This window comes from Hippocampus bargibanti, linkage group LG07 (genome assembly GCF_051943395.1).
Source record: "Hippocampus bargibanti isolate YZ-2025 linkage group LG07, ASM5194339v1, whole genome shotgun sequence".
Taxonomy (NCBI): Eukaryota; Metazoa; Chordata; class Actinopteri; order Syngnathiformes; family Syngnathidae; genus Hippocampus; species Hippocampus bargibanti.
The window spans coordinates 1444293-1460422 of NC_142740.1; the positions used below are offsets into that span (position 1 = coordinate 1444293).

General features: G+C 36.9%; 1 protein-coding gene across 1 annotated transcript in view; it reads left to right on the forward strand.

Annotated features, from left to right (window-relative positions):
- The window catches only part of tgfbr3 (transforming growth factor, beta receptor III), a 52736-nt gene that overhangs the window by 21132 nt on the left and 15474 nt on the right, over window positions 1-16130 (forward strand). Inside the window, exons 4-9 of the mRNA XM_089000908.1 lie at window positions 7768-7905; window positions 12359-12545; window positions 13784-13946; window positions 14646-14793; window positions 14879-15068; window positions 15822-16114. Of these exons, the coding sequence (XP_088857034.1) occupies window positions 7768-7905; window positions 12359-12545; window positions 13784-13946; window positions 14646-14793; window positions 14879-15068; window positions 15822-16114 (1119 nt within the window). The remainder of the gene's footprint in view (window positions 1-7767; window positions 7906-12358; window positions 12546-13783; window positions 13947-14645; window positions 14794-14878; window positions 15069-15821; window positions 16115-16130) is intronic.

The window sequence follows — 16130 nt, forward strand, 5'->3', positions numbered from 1 at the left end:
TGCTATTTGCATGTGTTAGCAACTTGTGTTTCAAATAGTACCCAACTTCATGACAACATTGATTTTGGTATTTGGCTATTAGCTCTAGCTATCTAGCTATTAGCTTTCATTTATAAGTGCCTTTCAAAACTCTTTTCTGATTCTGTCACTTTACAGTCACAGGATAAGTTTGCTCGATCACTATCTAGCTGGCGATGACATTTCAGTGCCTTTCAAAACTCTCCAGGTCGGCAGCCACACGCGCCAGCGTTCACTCAAATATGTAGATAGAAAGATAGCTAGCTAGCTAATAGATAACTAATAGCTAGATAGCTAGCCAGCCAGCTAGATAGCTATATAGCGAATAGACAACATGCGAGATAGCTAGCTAGCTAGCTAGCTATATAATAATAATAATACATTTCATGTATTTATTTTCTTTGGTCAAATAGGCTCAGTCGAAGTCATTTGAAGTGATTTTACAAATTATGGACGCAACTTGTCCGTAGGTGTCGGTTGTCCTTTTAATCCAAACTGTCCTGTCGACCAGACCGATTTTGTGTAAGATTGATGACTTGATAGCTGACACGTAGATTATCATGTGGAACATGATCCACGACTGCAGACATCAAGCTGGCGTGTCAAGCTAACAAAGAAAATACTCGACCCGAGTAGGAATGTTACAAATTTTTAACGACCTTTCTCCGATCCGCGAGCTGTTGGGTTTTGTCTGAATCAAGAATGATAATTGGCCCCTTCTGCCTTCATTTGGTTGGATCGCCTGAAGCCAGGCAGCGAAACGTAACAATCGCCCGACCCTAAAGTACTTGTAAATTCATTGAAACCTCAGCACCATCGCTGCCCTCAGAAAGAAGTTTCAAGCAGATGGAACTGCTCAAAAATTCCAAAAGCAACATTCTGGGAGACCTCAGGGATCCACCAGCGCCCCACGAGAGAATAACAATTGCTCAGAATGCTCCTCCTCATCACCAAAAAATACTGAGGGGCGAAGTTATACAACCCAAACACCATGGAAAATCCTACTGGACCCTCTGCATCCTGCCCACCACCTTTTCCAGTGACTTCCTCAGGCAGGCGTGAACGATTGACCATCTCTCTATCTATTAGCTAGCTAGCTAGCTCTATATTTGCTATATAGTTGGCTAGCTATCTGGCTAGTGAACTAGCTTTTTATCTATTTGAGTTACTTTCGGGTTGAGTGAACACTGGCGCGTGTGGCTGCCACTGCTCACCCACAGAAAAACTGATCCTGTGACTGTAAAGTGAACTTTAGAGTTTTGACAGGCGCTTATAAATGAAATGTATTATTATAAAAACGCCTTTACAATAGCGCTACGTTGAATAGGAGGCTAAATATCATGCTTGCAAGATCTATTATTATTATTATTATTATTAGCTTTCTATCCATTTGAGTTACTTGCGGGTTGAGTGAACGCTGGCGCATGTGGCTGCCACTGCTCACCCACAGAAAAAGCATATCCTGTGATTGTAAAGTGACCTTAAGAGTTTTGAAAGGCGCTTATAAAAGAAATGGAGTATTATTATTATTATTATTATTTTAGTTAGCTGTCCATTAGCTAGCTAGTTAGCTTTCTATCTATTTGCGTTACTTCGGGGTTGGGTGAACGCTGTTGCGTGTGGCTGCCGCTGCTCACGCACATAAAAACTTTATCATGTGACTGTAAAGTGACCTTAAGAGTTTTGAAAGGCGCTTAGAAATGAAATATAAGGTTTCTAACACTGCATTGAATGTTTTTGTAGTCCTTAAACGCAATATTCTGTGGGTCCTAGAATTTGAGTGATAGTGACAAAAACCCTGGCACTGGAGTGGACACATTTTTGCACATGGTCTGGCAGTGAATGAGTTAAGTAGCGGCAGCAAAGAAAAGTCCGCTAACTTTGGTCAAAGCGACCGCAGAAATCGGTCAACACAAAAAACAACACAAAAAACATCTGCCTCGAAACTATGATTAAAAATGTAAGAACCCGATTTGCGGTACCTGGAACCAAACTTCCGCGTTTCTGCACGAACATTTGTTGCTGCCAAAAACATCCTCCCGAGAGATTCTTTGGTCTTTGGGGTAAAAAAAAAAAAAAAAAGATGATGAAGATCGTAAAATTTGATCTAATTACCGAAACGGGAAAAGCACGGAGACTTGAGGCCGGAGGCGGCATGTGTGGTTGCCGCTATCGTTCGCTCAGTCAGCAGTCGTTTTCGCTCTGCGATTGTTCGTCTGAGGAAGCGGCGGTGTCTGGCGACGCCTGCAAAATGTCCTCCGGGTACTTGCGGCCAAAGCTTGGACACAAACCGCAGCACGCGCGACAGATGGGAATTTACAAACACACGCCACGCACGCAAAGTTCAGCTGCGACCCGGGCGCTCATTAGGTGAGAGGCGTCGGCCCAGCTGCTGGATTTACTGCTACGCTCGCCGTGGTTCCAAAATCAACACCGGCCTCGCGCTGGAAACGTGCTCGTCGGCGTTCAACGTGCGCTAACGGCGCTAATGCGGCGCTCTGACCTCCATGTTAACCTCCGCCAACGACACTAGCATTGCGCCAATAGCCAAGCTCTTTGCATTTCAGCCAATCCCATCGGACCTTAGCTTCAGTATCTGATTGCAAAAATACTTTCTGTGCTCAATATCATGAAATGCTAACTATTAGCATGTGTTAGCATGTTATAATAATAATAATGTAGCTATGTAGTTATCTACCTGTTGGCTATCTATTAGCTATCTACTAGCTGGCTAGCTAGCTTGCTACTTATTTAGTTTTCTATTAGCTATACAGCTATCTAGATGGCTATCTAATAGCTGGCTAGGTAGCTTTCCATCTATTTACTTCCGGGTTGAGTGTGGCTACCCCTCCTCACCTAAAGAAAAACTTATCCTGTGACTGTAAAGTGACCTTGAGAGTTTTGAAAGGCGCTTACAAATGAAATGTATTATTATTATTATTATTATTAACGCTATACTGTAGCTATCTAGGTGGCTATCCGTTGGCTATCTATTAGCTATCTACTACCTGGATGGCTAATTTTCTATCTTTTTAGCTTTCTATTAGCGATATACTGTAGCTATCTATGTGGCTGGCTATCTGGCTTGCTATCTGTTGGCTGTCCAGCTAGCTATATAGCTGTATTGCTAGCTATCTAGCTGGCTGGCTAGCTATCTAGTAGTAAGTACCTCAACACCTCCCCAATCTCCCCAAAAATTGCATGATAGTATCCTTTTTGGGAAGTTTTTGTTCAATTTAGCATCTTTTAGTTCTTTTCTTCTTTTAGCATCTGTTAGCTATATAGCTAGCTAGCTAGCAATCTCAATAGCTACCTATTAGCTATCTATTATATACAATATATACCTAGCTAGCTTTCTCAATAGCTAGCTTTCTGTCTATTAACTTCCGGTTTGAGTGAACGCTGGCGCACGTGGCTGCCGCTGCTCACCCACAGAAAAATTTCATCCTGTGACTGTAAAGTGACCTTGAGAGTTTTGAAAGGCGCTTATGAATGAAATGTATTATTATCATTATGACGTGCAAATATTTTTTGTGAAAAATGCAGTGAAACAATTGACCCCTTTTGTGACTTTTAAAAACATTCCTGTTTCTTATTTTGACACATTGTGGTATCGACCAAATGGTTGCGCAAGGCGACCGCAAAAGTCTCTTTTTGTCTGCCGACTTTTTCGCCGCTATTTTCGATTCTTTTATAGATTCGGCACGAGTGACCGGATGGAATAAAATGTCGTCTATTTTTCTCTGCCCGTCGAGTGTTTTTCACATTTGTCTGCGATCAAAGTAACAGAAGCTGTTTTTGGACGAGCGCGCCTGATTGGGAAGGCCACCGCTAAAGCCAGCGGACTGCGCGCCGCAGCCTCAAGTCGGACGTTGGCCGTTTTCAGCAATTAGGTCGTAAAGCATCTCAAATTCTGCCAAAATGGAGGCAAAATGGGACTTAGGAAGCGATGAGGTGTTGTCTGCCCTCGATGCTTTGCATTTTTTTGGGTTGTGGGAGATGATGAGGATGTTTTTTGCAAACAAAGCGACTTGGTTAGTGTGAGTACATTTGTTCAGCTTTTATTTTGGTAGGTTTGTACTTCTGGTGTTGCTGACAAATTTAGCAATGTGAGGAACCTTCACATTATTATTATTATTATTATTAATAATAATATTTTATTATTAATAATATTTTATTGTTATTATTTTTATGTTCATTATTTTTTATTTTTTATTATTATTGTTGTTGTTGTCATTATTATTATTTATTTTTTTTTATGGCTTTTTGTAACCACAAGCTAACTTCACGTTCCATCTGTGCGTTCTTTGTCAGCAAAGAATTCGGATTTGAACGTGTATTTGTTATTTTGGCAGGTTTCTACTTCTGGTGTTGCTAACAAATTTAGCAATGTGAAGAAACTTCAATTTTTATTTATTTTTTTTTTTTTTTAATTTGTATTTATTTATTTATTTATTTATTGTATTTTTTTTTTTTTTTTTTTTTTTATTTGTATTTGTATTTGTATTTTTAGTTTTAGTTTTATTTTATTTGTCTATTTTATATTTTTAGTATTATTAATTTTAATTTTAATTTTAATTTTTTTTTTTTTTTTTTTTTTTTTTTTTTTTTATTTTTTATTTTTTTTTATTTGTATTTGTATTTGTATTTTTAGTTTTAGTTTTATTTTATTTGTCTATTTTATATTTTTAGTATTTTTAATTTTAATTTTAATTTTAATTTTAATTTTAAATTTAATTTTTAAATTTAATTTTTAATTATAATTATAATTATAATTATAATTATAATTATAATTATAATTATAATTTAGCTTTTTGTGACCAGTAGCTAGCAATTTGCGTTCCATCAGCGCCATTCTTTGTCAGCAAAGAATTGGGATTCCAACCTTTATTTGTATTTTGGAAAAGCCACTTGAAGGTGTTTGTGGCGACAGCATGTCCAATTTGACACGTTCTGCCGCCGCGGTTTGTTTGCGTTTGCAGCTGAGCGTGCTGATTAGCATCGGGCGGCGGGTTAGCATCAAGAGTGGCGATAACGCCCCTCTTGGAACCAGCAGCCACCCGTAAAGAACTAAGATCCAGACAGACAAGATCGTAGACGTCGACAGGAGACCATTTTGTCTTTTTGTGTGTGGTTTTTTTTTTTGTTTTGTAAAGGGGGTTGCACCAAATAGAGTCGACCTTTTTTTGTCGCTGTTATGTTGTTCAAAAATGGGAAAAAAAAGTTACCGAAAGTACAAAATGCTTTTGAATGTATTTTTAGGACTTTTTTTTTGTTTGTTTTTATGCGCGTAATCTCCCAAACATTTATTTTCAACGCTAATGCTGGTTTACGAACACTTTAGCTAACGAAGTTTTCGCCTTACGAACATTAAATTCGCGAGAATATAACCTTGGCATACAAACAAGTTTTCGGGAAACACACGGAGCGCCACAATAGGTGGTGGACTAGTTTTTGGTGGAAGAACACCAGACCACACGGCCGAACAGCGCCACCGTGGCTGCCGGACTACTTTCCACACCCACTTTTTTTGAGTGCAGACATGGTTTGTTATGGAGTGGATACTTTTGCTATTATGGGACTGAAAAAGACCCCACCGCAGTCCTGCAAAAAACAAACACTGGATATTATGTAGAGGACAAACATATGATATATATGTTTAAAATAAATGACAAAATTTAACTGCCTTTCTGCTCCATACTGTATATATACAGTATACTTGACTCTCAGACACAAAAAGTACAGCCTCTTTTTTGTTGTTGTTGTTGTTGTTGTTGTTGTTGTTGTTGTTGTTGTTGCCCCTTCCAACTCTCAGCTGGTATTAGACAACATTTTGTGAAGAAATGCCTTTTCCGTTTGGACTTTTAAGTGCGTTTGAGTCTGAATCTGAAAAGTGGTTAGCCGCTAGCTGCTAGCTACCTGACACGCTGACAGCAGGCGTATGTTTTTTTTTTTTCCCAGCATTTTTAATGAGTGAATGAACATGATTTCAGGATGTTTTGTTTTTTTAATTGTTGTTTTTATTTTATTGTATTTTTATTTTTCGCCAACTAGCCGCCATGAACATTAGCTACGATCAAGTGAGCCGCCTCCAGCCAATCCGCGGTTATTTGTCGCGCCACTTGCGACATACAATGGCTCCTCTTGACTCTTTTGTTGAGGTCATGCAGGTGATGATGATTCACATCTCTGCTTTTTTTTTATATGATTTTTTTTTTTCCCTGTGTGTGTGTGTGTGCGCCTCACGAATTTTTCATCTGCTAGCCGATGCTATCTGACGTTTGTTGTTTACTTTTTCTTGTTGCTCTCCGAGGACCAATGAGAGGGGTTTTCCACCGTCTGCATTGGGTAACACACACATAAAGCATCAACTTTCTTATCTAATTTGTTTGGAGCCTGTCTCGGTTAGATAGTTGTGATGTTTATTTTCCCCTCGCTGGAACTTTTACTGATTATTTTGGGGGCTTTTTTTTGGTGGCGATAATTAGACTTTAAGTGTGTCGTTTTCTGGTCACGTGATTCGGTCGAGTGCGTGTCAGAAAACAAAAAAGTAGAATCTTTCATGGGTCGAGGGTTACAATAAAAATCAACATTGTAAAAATTAGGGCAGCCTTGGCACAAATAATTTTCTTGTTGCTGAAATTGAAAGACCCGCACGTGTGAATTTAGTTTGCAATAAAAATAAATAAATAAATAACTAACTAAATAAATAAATAAATAAATAAATAAATGGGTAAATGAATAAATGAATAAATAAATAAATATTTTGCTTTTGGCTTCTCCCTTCAAAATAAATAAATAAATGGACAAATAAATAATTGTATAACTAAATCTATAAAAATAAATAAATAAATAAATAAATAAATAAATCCATGTATAACTAAATCTCTAAATAAATCGTTAGATTCATAGCAAAATTAATAGCGAAATTAATAAATAAATGGACAAATAAATACACATATAACTAAATCTATAAATAAATTGTTACATTAATAGCAAAATTAATAACTAAATAATAGATAATAAATAAACAAATCAATATATAACTGAACATGTTGCAAAAGTAACAGATAAATAAATAATAATTAAATAAATAACTATATAACTAAAGTGTCCTTGAGTGTTTTGAAAGGCGCTTAGAAATTAAATGTATTATTATTATAAAATTAAATATATGAATAAATTAACAGGAAAATAAATAAATAACAATAATAAACATTTAATTTCTACGCGCCATTCAAAACTCTCAAGGACACTTTGCAGTCACGGGATAAGACAAATAACTAAATATATAACTAAATGTATGAATAAATTAACAGGGAAACAAACAGATAAACAGACAAATAAATAAATACATAAATAAATAAATAAAGTAATGAATAAATAAAACATATACATAAGTGAGTAAATAAATAATCAAATAAATAAATACATAAACATATACATAAATAAAAGAGTAAATAAATAGATCATCAAATAATTGGATAAATAAAAACAGAGAACTATGTCGTACTGCATTTTGGAGTTTCAGTGTGACAGTCTCTCTCTCTCTCTCTCTCTCTCTCTCTCTCTCTTTTGGAAGTAGAACGAGCAATTTTTTTTCTCTCCCAAAGAATGGCCAGCACATGGTACACAAGTTACATAACTGCGCCTTTTGTTTTTCTCATTTTACAAGGCAACCATGAAAAACGGATTGAAGTATTAAAAAACATGAAAACATGAAAATGTGTGTGTGTGTCTGCCCTGTAGGTGGAGCTTCACCTGAAGCCCATTCAGTCTTTGCTGCGCCACCAGAAGCCACTGGTCCTGGTCCTCAACTCCCCGGAGGTCTTGGTATGGAAGGTGAAGACCGACAGTCTCGCCCCGGGCGTCAGGCGTACCTTTCATGTAAGTTCAGTTTTTTTTTTCCTCCCTGTTTTTAGTGCAGATGACATTGCTGTAAACAGTGTCTGAAACTCATGACAAAAAGTTAGTAGACAACTCTGAAAAGTTGCCTGCCCTGCATGAAAGTTGCCTGCCTCATTATTCACAACTTGAAACACAAAAAGACGACTAATCGCAAAAAAAAAAACATTGTTACGAAGTACAAAGGATATTTTTTTAAATTTCTTAATGCAAAATGCTTAATTGATGGTAAATATCCCTTGCTGAAGACTTTGCTCCAGTTGTCGTTTGTCGTCATGGTGCACAATACAATTTTTGCGTTGTCTGCTCAAAATTACGTGGGTGGCGTTTTATAAGCGGCTATCAAAACTCTCAAGTACACTTTTCAGTCAGGGTGTAATCCGAACGTTCGTTTGGCAATTTGCATGGCTATTTATTAGCTATATGGCTATCTAGCTCGTTAGCTAACTGTCTAGCTGGCTATCTATTAGCTAGCTAGCTTTTAGTTTATCTATTTGAGTTACTTCTGGGTTGAGTGAACGCTGGCGCATGTGGCTGCCGCTGCTCACCCGCTGAAAAATCGATTTTGTGACTGTAAAGTGACCTTGAGAGTTTTGAAAGGCTCTTAGAAATCAAATGTATTATTATTATTATTATTATTATTATTGCTATTACTACTGTTACTACTATTAGTACTATTACTACTAGTACTACTACTACTACTCTTCTTCTTCTTCTTCTTCTTCTTCTTCTTCTTCTTCTTCTTATTATTATTATTATTATTATTTATTGTTTATTATTTATTACTATTACTATTATTACTATTGGTACTGCTACTATTATTATTATTATTATTATTATTATTACTGCTATTACTATTACTAGTACTACTACTACGACTATTACTATTCTTCTTCTTCTTATTATTATTATTATTTATTATTTTTATTTATTTATTATTTATTACTATTACTATTACTATTATTACTATTGGTACTGCTACTATTATTATTATTATTATTATTATTATTATTATTATTATTACTGCTATTACTATTACTAGTACTACTACTACGACTATTACTATTCTTCTTCTTCTTCTTATTATTATTATTATTTATTATTATTTTTATTTATTTATTATTTATTACTATTATTATTACTATTACTACTATTGGTACTGCTACTATTATTATTGTTATTATTATTAATTATTATTTATTTATTACTATTATTACTATTATTACTTCTGTGTACTATTACTACTATTGATACTGCTACTATTATTTAATTTTTAGTATTTTAATTACTACTGTGGGTGCGTTCGACAAACAGATGAAAGCCGTCAAAGTATTTTTTATTTTTAGTGCTATTACTACTATTATTATTATTATTATTATTATTGTGGGTGCGTTTGAAACAGATGAAAGGCGTCAAAGTCTTTCTTTCTGGCGCGAGCAGCCGGCTATCATGAGGCGTCAACGCCGAATCGGCCTGCGATGACGGACGCGACGCAGCCGACGTTTTCAACCGTCTCTCTCGTTTGACTTTGGGTTACGGTTGCCACGCTTCAGATGTTTATTTGAATGAAAAAAAAACAAAAATGGCATGGTGATGAGTCGCTAACGATGGTGACTCACACGTTGTTTGCCAGCGAAAAGAAACAACGGATCGCAGATGCTTGACGTTTTCTTGGCTACTCGCGCCTGTGACACATCCTTCAAGATTCTTACACAAGCGCCGCCCGTAGCGCTATTTTGCCATTTAACCGTTTCATGATGTCTTCCAATTACAAACTTAATTTTTTCCCAGACAGAGTGTTTAAGGCGAAAAGTGTCTATCCCAAAAATTCTTTTCCCATAGGAAACTATTAAAATGAGAGTAATCCGTTCCCAGGTCCTCATAAAACATAATTTTCTACTTTCTAATTTTCTAAGCCTTAAAAAAACTAATGAAGCATATGTGCATTTCTCACGCCGCTTAAAGGACAACCGACACCTCGCGACAAGTTGCGTGCATAATTTGTAAAATCACTTCAAATGACAAGATTCCACTGCATATAGCGATATTTTACCTTTTAAGACTTGCGCTGAATATTGCAGAAGTCTTGTTTTCGAGTTTATGACGATCCCCTAAGTGACGTCACGGAGGGAATGAAGAGAAGCGTTTGAAAAACTTCTATTGATTTGGATTAAAGAAAAGCAGCTATCAGGGAACAGTGTGAGTGAGGGTATTATCTGTGAGAAGGCACGGCAACTTCATTCGGCTATCATCAAGAGTCTACTACATCAACGACCATCACAAAGGTAAATAAAATGACTTTATTATGTAGTACAGTTTATTTCTTCGATTACAATATAAAATCACATTTATTATACATAAAATAAGGTATATTTTGTGTAGTTTTAAGACTTATTTAGTGGAAAATTATGTTTTATGGGAACCTGGGAACGGATGATTTTTATTTTTAATTATTTCTTTTGGGAAATAAATATTTGGTATGATGTTTGTTCGAGTTTTGATTTTTCATTGGTTTTTATTGGGGTGCTGATAAAGCGCTGGTCAGACCTCTGGCAATGTTTTTTTTTTCCCCATTCAATGAGCCTTTTGGACAGCTGTCCCCATTTCAAGCTCAGATAACTCCAGACCCATGTAATTTAGGAACAAACTTTTTTTTTCGGATGAAAGAAGAAAGTCTACGGTTTCTTATGCTGCATTGAATGTTTATGTAATCTGAAAATTAATATTCTGTGGGTACCGCAATTTGATGACAAAAACCCTGGCACTGGAATGGACGCATTTTTTTGTGCATCGTCCGGCAGTGAATCGTGGTGGGTGATTATCGCTTGTATCAACATGGCACTGTACAGTAGAGCTCATTTATGAAGCTTACTCAAGTGCGACTAACCGTAAATTTGCCACCGCCACAGGCTTCCCAGCATTTGGGGTCCCATTAGTCCGTCGGCTGGGCCTTCAGCGGCCAAAATCAAGAGAGCGACGGAACGCGCGTTTTAAGTACTTCCTTGGCTTCAAATTCTTGAGGTTGGAAAAGCCTGAGTCTGATTTGGCGTTCATTTGGTTCTACCTGGCTCCCACTTTAATTCCAACTCATTACAGCCTTATTCCCTTCAAATTAACTGATAAACTCGGAATGCTTTAGCGCAGGCGAACGTGGAAAATTTTCCACGCCGATGTGTTTTTAATTTGTACAAGATGGCGGCGTTGGCAGGGAGGGACCACGCATCAAACAGATTTTGTCAACGTCGCATTTTGCGTGTTTTTTGTCAACCTCAAAGACAACTTAAAGGACAACCGACACCATTTTTTTGTTTCCTAACGGACAACAGAAAAATATTTTATGGCATCCAAAATACCCAAAACACGCAGGCTGATATTTTTAGTCAAATGCAAAACACCAATAAAAAGGACTTAAAGTGTCCCAAAACTGCCACAAAATGAGCTCAAAACTGGGGAGATTGAGAAAGTCCTGCCCCTTTGTTCGTGATGTCACTATTGGTCACACACTGCCTTGCTCCAGAATCAAAACAATGGCTTCAGAGAGTTCAGATTCGGAGAAGATGCTTTCTTGTTACTCGTCCAGTTATGAATATGATTCAAATAGTTCTGAAGAGGAAAGCATCAATGTTTGCGAACAAGTCCTTCTGTCTCATTTTGAGGCGTCTGGACTCCAATGTAACGCCCAGAAAATGCACAAGATGGCGCCTAAGCTCCGTTGAAAATGGGCTTATTCGTCCACTGGGAATTTGTGTCAACTTACACCTTCTTCATGCGTGTTACCGCAATTGGCTGCGACACACAACGATTCACCATCGCATTATTTATGTCGTTTTCTTTCTAATTTCGCAATCAACATGGTGTTTTCAGATAAAAAAAAGTAGGCAAAATGCATTGTGTGTCACTTTCTCGGTCAGGGGCGTTCCCGCCGTGACGTCACTTAGGGCATCGTCACCAACTCGAAAATAAGACTTCCTTCAGCGCGAGTCTTAAAACGTAAAATACCGCTATATGGGGTGGAATGTTTGTAAAATACGCTCAGTAGAAGTTATTTGAAGTGATTTTACAAATTATGGACACAACTTGTCCGGGGGCGTCGGTTGTCCTTTAAGGCTTAGAAAATTAGAAAGTAGAAAATTATGTTTTATGGGGACCTGGGAACGGATTATTCTCATTTTAATGGTTTCCTATGGGAAATTAATTTTTGGGATACACACTTTTCGCCTTACACACTCTGTCTCGGAACCAATTAAGTTCGTAAACATCGGTATCACTGTATTTCTGAAACCACCGCATTTTTGATCTTGTTTTTTTTTTTTTTTTAAACATGGCATCCAAAAAGTTCACCGTGCTCTATTTTTAACCTCTCCCTTGTGTTCATATTGACTGAAGTCGACGCCTTACCTGTAACACACCATCATGTTTTCTTTCTACCTTTCAGGTACCCGTGGGCTCGGAGGTTCGCTTCCAGCCGGGAAATTTCTCACTCTCCTGCGAGGTCCGAAAGGAGCTCTTGCTTCCCCGCGGCAACGAGCACCTCCTCGGTTGGGCTCAGAAGATGTACGGGGCCGTCACCTCCTTCTCCGAGCTCAAGATGACTCAAGATATCTACATCAAAGTCGGAGAAGGTGAAATAGACAAACATTCCGCAACACATGCCCAAAGGCTTCGTGAAGTTCCTTTTTTTTTTTTTTTTGAAGACGTGAAGTTTGATGGGCATGTCTGCTATGTTTGGACCCCTTCAAAAAGCCACGCCTGCAAGGTCAAACTAGGCAGACATTTTGGTGGAAAAGGATTTAACTCATTCACTGCCATAAAATTTGGGAATTGAAAATAATATGATGTAAAGTGCCATTCCTGAATTTGGTACTCCTAAAAATCAATATTATTTAATTTACTTACATGTATTTTAATGTATTTTATTTTAAGGTATTCTAAGTTATTCTATTTTATTGTATTTTGTTGTGTTTTTTTCTTCTAATGTATTTTCATGTTTTTATTTTATTATATTTGATTTCATTTTATTTTATTGTATTGTATTCCTCAGCAAACCTCAGCATACATTTGTTTTCAAGGCATTGGGTTCATCAAGACAGAAGACATTATTATTATTATTATTATTATTATTATTATTATTATTATTATTATTATTATTATTATTATATTCTGTGGGTCCTGGAATTTGAGTGACAATGACAAAAACCCTGGCAGTGATTGAGTTAAAAATAAGGAGTCAGCTGATTTCATTCAGCAGCACGAAATTTAGGTTTGTACAGTTTATTCCTTTAATTATAATACCAAAGCACATTTATTATACATAACATAAGGCATATTTTGTGTAGTTTTAAGTCTTAGGGAGTAGAAAATTATGTTTTATGGGGACCTGGGAACGGATTATTCTCATTTTAATGGTTTCCTATGGGAAATTCATTTTTGGGATCCACACTTTTCGCCTGACACACACTTTCTGGGAACCAATCAAGTTCGTAAGCCAAGGTATCACTGTAAATAAATAAACAATATTTTAAATAACACATTTTTTGTTTAAAAAGCAACCGTCAAATCACGCTAGGTTAATTTTGCCAAATAAGGTCCGCGTTCTTCTCACTGCACCGACAAGGACTCAAACCCGCCGTGATCTCATCAGCGGTTCTTTGATGCTGAAAAGACAACATAAGGTTTGTTGTCTTTCGCCATTCACGTCAAAACCAAAAGCTTGGACAGTCCTGGTCGGATTGTCAACCCTACTGAATGAAATATGACCAAATATGCACCAGATGCTAATTTAGCTCCTTTTGACCTGGAAAAGAAAAACACATCAAGAGCATAAATATGGACTAAGCCACACATCTCTCTCTCTTCACAGATCCTCTTTTCTCCAACACGTGCAAGATCGACAACAAGTTCCTGTCCTTGAACTACCTGGGCGGCTACGTGGAGCCTCAAGCCTCCAAAGGTTGCGTCCTCTCCGCTTCCCAGCACGACCAGGAGGTCCACGTCGTAGAGCTCCAGGCACCCAATTCCAGCAGGTCAGCGCACCAAACATTCATTGTGTCATTAAAGTGCATTAAAGGACAACCGACACCAGCGGAAAAGTTGTGCCCATAATTTGTAAAATGACATCAAATGACTTCCACTGAGCGTATTTTACAAAGATTCCACTGCTTATAGCGAAATTATCGATGAAAAGGTTTCTTCAGCCGTCATCTGTACTTTTTTTTTGAAGGTGTCGGACGTTTCGCTTCTTATCCAAGATCCTTCTTCAGCGAACTAAAGTCTTACTGGTAGTATCGGCCCTATATATATATATATATATATATATATATATATATATATATATATATATATATATATATATATATATATATATATATATATATATATATCGATATATCCGATATCTCTCAGGTTGGGGGGAGCAGAGGACCACTCCCTGCGGCCCCACCGATTGTTCCTACATTCCTGACTAAAGACTGGCCTGATTGCCCCACTCCCTCCGGTATCCCCTCATCAGAGTGGGGCAATTTAAAAGATTATATTCTTGCGAATTTAATGTCCGTAAAGTGAAATGTTCGTGAGCTAAAGCGTTCGTAATTTGAGGTATCACTGTATGTGCCATTAACGCTGTACAAAATATCAAATATGCTAGTTTAGAAGTGTTGAAATGTAAAAAAAAAAAAGAGTTTTGTCGAACCCATTTCATGATAGACTGCCCCGTGGTTGTCCAGTGCTTTCCAGGTGGAGGTTATTGTGGAGCTCCGTCCACTGGAGGACGACGCCCCTCTGCACCGTGACGTGGTCTTACTCCTCAAATGCATCAAGTCCGTCAACTGGGTCATCAAGTCCCATAATGTGGTGGGCAAGCTGATTGTTGTGGTGAGAAGGACGCCCCTCATTAAAAATGCCATGCATGAGAAAGACCAATACACAAATGTTTTTTTTTTTTTTGTTCTCCATGCAGGCTTCTGACAGCATTAGTATCAGTTCTGGGACGGCGAGGCTGATGCAAGTATCCAAATCCCCCAAGCAGCGTTTACCGTCGGGGCCGCAAGCGCTGATCCAGTGGGCCGAGGAGCACCACTACGGCCCGGTCACTTCCTACACCAACACGGCTGTGGCTAACCATTTCCACGTGTGGCTCAAAGCGCCAGGTAACACTATAATATATGACTGAGTAATTCATACGTCAGGTGACTAAGTGTTTTTTTTTTTTTTTTTGCTTTATGTTACTTCCAAGTTGAGTGAACGCTGAAGCGTGTTGCTGCCGCTGCTCACCCGCAAAAAGAATATTCTGTGACTGTAAAGTGTCCATGAGAGTTTTGAAAGGCGCTTATAAATGAAATTTTTTATTTTATTTTTATTTTTATTTTTATTTTTATTTTTATTTGTATTTTTATTTTTATTTTTATTTTTATTTTTATTTTTATTTTTATTTTTGATTTTGACTTTGACTTTTATTTGTATTTTTATTTTCATTTTTATTTTAATTTTAATTTTAATTTTTTTTCTTTATTTTTATTTTTATTTTCTTTATTTTTATTTTTATTTTCTTTATTTTTATTTTTATTTTTGCTTTCCATTTTTATTTTTCATTTTTATTTTTGCTTTTCATTTTTTTTTAAATGCTTTATTTATTTATTATTTTTTTATTTTTATTTTTCTTTATTATTTTTATTTTTATTTTTATTTTTGCTTTTAATTTTTATTTTTCATTTTTATTTTTGCTTTTCATTTTTTTTTTAAATGCTTTATTTATTTATTATTTTTTTTTTATGTTTATTTTTTATTATTATTGTTTTTTATTGTTTTTTTTTAATTATTTTTTATTTTTATTTTTATTTTTTTTTTTTATTTTTTTTATTTTTATTTGTATTTATTTATGTTTATTGTTTTTTTTTTTCCAGACGTATTAGACTACGCGCAGAGCATGCTACCCCCGGAACTGTCCATCCTACGCGATGACGGACCGCCCCCCGGCGAACGCGGAGGGGTCTCGACGCGCCGCTCCAACCTGCCGTTCCCATTCTTTCCGCCCGTTTCGGATGGGCTGCCCCATCATCTGCCGCCCTCCTTGCTGGACGAGCATCCCTGGGAGAATCCGGGCCCGGAAGAGCACCGGGGGGTCCTCAGCGTGGGGCTCGCCGTGCAGTGTCACGACACTAAGATGGTGGTCAGCATCAGCAAGGAGAGCCTTCAAGTGAGTCTGGAAGTCT